The sequence below is a fragment of the Aplysia californica genome, unplaced genomic scaffold (genome assembly GCF_000002075.1).
Source record: "Aplysia californica isolate F4 #8 unplaced genomic scaffold, AplCal3.0 scaffold00880, whole genome shotgun sequence".
In the NCBI taxonomy this organism is placed as follows: Eukaryota; Metazoa; Mollusca; class Gastropoda; order Aplysiida; family Aplysiidae; genus Aplysia; species Aplysia californica.
In genome coordinates this window covers 290,228-296,475 of record NW_004798150.1, presented here as the reverse complement: position 1 = coordinate 296,475, position 6,248 = coordinate 290,228, and the positions used below count along the sequence as shown (strand labels likewise).

The window sequence follows — 6,248 nt, the reverse complement described above, 5'->3', positions numbered from 1 at the left end:
AATATACAGCACCCATTTAATTTTTCTCTCAGTTGCTCCTGAGGAAGCCCAAGAGGCGAAACGTTGAGCTATTAAACAAATTTTAAACAAGACTCTCCCTCCTACACTGCTTTCCAAACAATGATGATGATGATGATGATGATGATGATGAGAATTTTACGGCACTTGAATCATCAATTTAAATAGGTCATGCGCGAAGAAAATTAGAAGTATTACAAGAGAGTAACATATGATCGAAAGAATGGAAGAGATAAGGTCGGTAGATGTTTGATAGGAATTGGGAAGAAGGAGCAAATCACACCTGCACAGACCTCACTGTAGTACACATGAATATCTTGATACTGCTCAGTGCAGATATAATCTTATTTTTGCACACATTATGTAGGCCTATGAATTAATGTATACACTTTTGCTCACCAGCAAAATATACAGTGATCTTTAAAAAAAACTACAACATACAAACAAAGGTCACTTTCTCCTTCACTTTCGTGTATAGATGTTGGAGATTCTAATTTTGTTTCGATCTGGGTATAGACTTCAACATTAGTTTGATGATATTGTTTTTGCCTTTTCTATTTTTCTATTTCTATTTACTGTAGATTATGAGACCAAGTCTCCGTACTTTGGAGCAATTTGTGGCCGGGTGGCCAATGTGGTAGCTGGTGCTCAGTTTGACCTGGAAGGACAAACCTACAAGTTGTACGAGAACCGACCGCCTCTTTCTGTACATGGTGGCAAGGCTGGATTCGACAAGGTTTCGTTTTGGTTTTCGTATGAGTATTACACCTTTTGTTTTGGTTTTCGTAAGAGTATTACACCTTTTGTTTTGGTTTTCGTAAGAGTATTACACCTTTTGTTTTGGTTTTCGTAAGAGTATTACACCTTTTGTTTTGGTTTTCGTAAGAGTATTACACCACTTGAAACACAATTAGGTCACGGATCGTAGTGCAGAAGTTTTATGGTTTAGAGGTTTTACTAGAGGATAGCATCCAGACCAGACAAAAAAGGAGAGATAAGGATGATAGATTAGGGATAGGGAAGAAGGAGCAAAACACACTCGAACCCCTGCAAATCATTCAAGGTTTCCTTTATTATGATTCTGTTTTATTGATGAGGGAGAAAAGAAAGCAAACGGAGAGGCAAAAGAGGAAAGGGGAGACCTAAAAGAAGATGGGAACAGGGCCTTGAAACCTGGCTTGAAACCAAATCAACTCAGGCAGAGAGAATGGCAAGACAAAGAGTGGTGTAGGGTAGGAATGTCCACGAAGCAATGTCCAACCACTGGAAAGACTAAGAAGAAGAAGAAGAAGAAGAAGAAGAAGAAGAAGAAGAAGAAGAAGAAGAAGAAGAAGAAGAAGAAGAAGAAAAAGTAGAAAAGGAAATAATAAAATAATAAATAAACCCACACTTCCTTAATCCCCTTTGGGAGATCTGAAAGTGTCAGTAACAGGGGACATTTTTCATAATACAAGATTTTTTTGAGCATTCTAGAGGAGAATTGAACCATGATCGGAGACGTGTTTTTTAAAATGTAGTATTTTCTGATGATGATGATGATGATGATGATGATGATGATGACGACGATGGTGATTTATGGATTTTATTAAGGAGAGGAACCATGAACGTAGCTGTTTTTCTTCAAATCTAGCTCTTTACGATAATGATTATTTTCATTATATGATTTTTAGAGCATCATGATGATGATGATGATGATGATGATGATGATGATGATGATGATGAGGCTGAAGATGACGATAACGATGATGATGAGGCTGAAGATGACGTTAACCAAAATGATAATGATGATAAATGATGATGATGCATCTGGCAGAAAACCTGGCAGGCTGAGGTAGTGGGGGACAACAAGCTGTCGCTGACGTACGTCAGTCCACACCTGGAGGAGAACTACCCCGGAGAGCTGACGTCATCGGTCACATACAGCCTGGACGACCCCACAGCGCCCTCACGCTGCAGTACGCTGCCACCACCACTAGGACCACCGTCCTCAACCTCACCAACCACGCCTACTTCAATCTGGCCGGCCATGTAAGTGCTTGTCATGGTAATAATAATAATAAAATTAATAATATGAATAATAATATGAATAAGAATGATAACAATAATAATAATAATAATCATGATAATGATAATGATAATATCAGTAATAATAATCATCATCATCATTATCATCACAATAATAGTGATGATCATGATAATCATGATAGTAATAATAATAATAGTAGTAGTAGTAGTAGTAGTAGTAGTAGTAGTAGTAGTAGTAGTAGTAGTAGTAGGAGGAGGAGGAGGAGGAGGAGGAGGAGGAGGAGTAAGAGTAGTAATAGTAGCAGTAGTATTCATTATAATAATGATAACTATAACGTCATCCATAATAATGATGATGATAATAATAATTTTTAAAAAAATAATAATAATATAATAATAATAATTATAATAATAATAATAATAATATTTAAAATAATAATAATAATCATCATCATCATCATAAAAAATAATAATTACATAATGATAAATGATAAATGATAAATTATAATATAATAACATGGTAATAATCATGATATATTGTGATATGTTTGTGAATTTTTTAAAAAATTTGTTTTTTGGCTCAACACCCTTCATTCCCATCAAAAAACTCGTTTCTGTTTGGATTTTTCTGAAAAACGTTGATTAAAGGAACAAAAAATTTTTTTTTTCAGCTACCACGGACTCTTAAGCTAAGGAAAAAACAAAACTTTGGCGGCCTTTTTCTTACTAATTTTACCTCTGAAAAAAAGTGACCCCCACCTCCTTCTTTCACAAATATCTCGACTTGTCTTCTAGATAAATGGATATTATTTTCTTCCAAACAAAGACAAGTGAACAAGCTTTAAGATGATACAAATAACTCTACATGCCCAAAAATTGACGAGAGCCTATGATAGGTGGCTGTTCTGCTGTTTTACTCCTTCTTTCCTCTCAAACATCAATCTTTCTTATTTCTCCTCCTTCTTTCCTCTCAAACATCTATTTTTTACACCCTCCTTCCTATCAAGCATCTGTCCCCCTTATTTCTCCTCCTTTTTTCCTCTCACATATTGGTCTTCCTTATTTCTCCTCCTTCTTTCCTATCAAACACCTTTCTTCCTAATTTCTCTTCCTTCTTTCCTCTCAAACATCTATGTTCCTTTAAATTTCTCTTCCTTCTTTCCTATCAAACATCTATGTTCCTTTAAATGTCTCTTCCTTCTTTCCTCTCAAACATCTATGTTCCTTTAAATTTATCTTCCTTCTTTCCTATCAAACACCTTTCTTCCTTCTTTCTCCTCCTTCTTTCCTCTCAAACATCTATCTTTCTTCTTCCTCCTCCTTCTTTTCTTTGTATCTTACTCTATTGAAATAACTGTTAACCTTTGGCACTTATATGACTTAATTGTATTGCAAGTCCTGTGCAACCTTTACTGAAACTGTTGAATTAAAATAAAGAATTATTAACTTTTAAAGTTTAGTAAGTTATCTTAACCTTGAGTTAAATTCTTCAAACTCCTAAATTTTATGGAGAATTAGTCTCCTTTGCGGATGTAGTCTATTGGTCATCGAGAGACTTTGACAGACGAGATATAGTAATCAAGTTATAGTATGTTTAAAGTTTGTCATCTATTGGTTATCGAGAGACTTTGACAGACGAGATATAGCAATCAAGTTATAGTATGTTTAAAGTTTGTCATCTATTGGTTATCGAGAGACTTTGACAGACGAGATATAGTAATCATGTTATAGTATGTTTAAAGTTTGTCATCTATTGGTTATCGAGAGACTTTGACAGACGAGATATAGTAATCATGTTATAGTATGTTTAAAGTTTGTCATCTATTGGTTATCGAGAGACTTTGACAGACGAGATATAGTAATCATGTTATAGTGTGTTTAAGGTTTGTCATCTATTGGTTATCGAGAGACTTTGACAGACGAGATATAGTAATCATGTTATAGTATGTTTAAAGTTTGTCATCTATTGGTTATCGAGAGACTTTGACAGACGAGATATAGTAATCATGTTATAGTGTGTTTAAAGTTTGTCATTCATCATTCAGTTTTTTGTCTTGTCTTTGTTTTTAGGGACATGGCCATCTCAATGACCACAGGCTGAAGGTTTTTTCTGATAAGTACTTGGTCCTTGATGACATCTACGTCCCTACAGGTATCCCATGCTGTTGCTGTCTGCTGTATTGTGTATCTGTATACCTTTCACAGTACTATTATGAATGTCTGGTTGAGAAATGTCCTACTGTATGTAGGCCTATGCGGTTGGACTTCTTTTCATAAACGCAATCAATTATTATTGTTATTATATGTTTTATTACTTTTATTATTATTAGTATTATTATTATTATTATTATTATTATTATTATTATTATTATTATTATTGTTATTATTATTATTATTATTATTATTATTGTTATTATTATTATATTATTATTATTATTTATAAAATCATCATCATTATCATCATCATTACTATTATTGTTATTATTATTTAATTATTATTATCATTATTATTTTGAAACATTTTGGTTGAGTAAACTAGGCTCTAGTAGGTCTGTCTCTCTCTAACTTTCTCTCTTATTCTCTCTGTCTGTCTCTGTCTGTCTCTGTCTCTCTCTCTTTCTCTCTCTCTCTTTGTCTGTCTGTCTCTGTGTATGTCTCTCTCTCTCTCTCTCTCTCTCTCTCTCTCTCTCTCTCTCTCTCTCTCTCTCTCTCTGTCTCTCTCTCCATCTCTCTCTCTCTCTGTCTCTCTCTGTCTGTCTGTCTCTCTCTCTCTCTCTCTCTCTCTCTCTCTCCCTCTCTCCCTCTCTCTCTCTCCATCTCTCTCTCTCTCTCTCTCTCTCTCTCTCTCTCTGTCTCTCTCAGAAAAGCATTTATGGGTAATTTGTTCTCGCATATTATGAAGCAAGATCTCTATTGGTGTATTTTGATGTAATGTAGTTACAAATTGTTCACCTTTGTCTGACATTGGTCAAAACATGATAAAAATGAAATCACTCTTTTCAATCTTTTTAAATATTTGTCTGCGGGTCTAAAAGTTTGATGGTCAACAGAATCTAAAAATCCCGTTTGTAATAGATTGACTTTGATTGTCAATTTCAAGCACACAGCTCATTGAAGACATGGAGGCAGCCCTCAAGGGTACACCAGAACTGAACTTTATTTAGAAAGAGTTACACAACAGACCAGTGGCCAAAGAGGACACAATCATGATGTTCAAAAGGTTACTACTTAGATGATTTATGTCCCCCTCTTCATCGTAATTATTACAGGTTGATCGTTACTTTATTACACTGTTACACCATTCATAAAAGTCACAGCAAACTAAACGTCTGACAATAAATCTTTGATGCTAGCTTAAAGCGAGTGAAAAATAACAACAAAATAACAGAGGATTTACAGCTTACACCTAAAACATGAGAGAGTTGACATGTATTCCACAACACTTTAATATCCACTTAAGAAAATGGTCCAACAAACGGATGAGCAGTTTTCGACTCCTCTCGACAAGCTTACACTGAGATGTAGGGGCAGGGTGGTGTCGCTGTCTCAAAATAAGCATATAGCAGGCAAGTTTACTGTAAGTCATTTATTTTAGTGATCCTGTGTATTGCATTCAAAAAGCGTTTGTTTGTTTTTTTTTAAATATAAAGCCCAAATAAAAATCAACACTGTTTTATTACGTGGATCAGAACAACAAATATTAATTTTTGTTTGGTTGCTGGCCTGAAGAAGTGCAATGCAAAGTTTTGTGGGCATAGGTATATTGACAAGAGCCAGAATTATTTTTTTTTACGTGAACAGACAAAAGGGAACAAGCTGTACCACACTTTTAGCCGAGGTTTGACATATGTGAGGCAGTGTGGCAGAATCAGGCTCTCGTCAAAATAATCAATGTGAAGAAATTGGCATTTTTCTGCTGGTTTGTAAATTTTTATCAATTTTTGGCTTTTTGGCTGAAGACCTTCCATGCCCATTAAAGAACACATTTCTGTGTGAATTTTACTGAAAAACGTTGATTAAAGGTGCAAAAAAATGTAAGTTTTTCACTTACCACGGACTCTTAAGCTAAGGAAATGACTAATCTTCGGTGGCCATTTTCTCACTAATTTTACTTCGGAAAATAAGTGACCCCCACCTCCTTCTTTCGCAAATATCTCGACTTGTATTCAAGATAAATGGATATTTTAAAATTCAAAATAAAGACA

At 34.7% G+C, this 6,248-nt stretch overlaps 1 protein-coding gene across 1 annotated transcript in view; it reads left to right on the top strand.

Annotated features, from left to right (window-relative positions):
- The window catches only part of LOC118478724 (galactose mutarotase-like), a 13,771-nt gene extending 8,454 nt beyond the window's left edge, over positions 1 to 5,317 (top strand). Inside the window, 5 exon segments of the mRNA XM_035972867.1 lie at positions 600 to 754; positions 1,832 to 1,951; positions 1,954 to 2,046; positions 4,114 to 4,195; positions 5,313 to 5,317. Of these exon segments, the coding sequence (XP_035828760.1) occupies positions 600 to 754; positions 1,832 to 1,951; positions 1,954 to 2,046; positions 4,114 to 4,195; positions 5,313 to 5,317 (455 nt within the window).
- Positions 5,318 to 6,248: the final 931 nt, after the last annotated feature.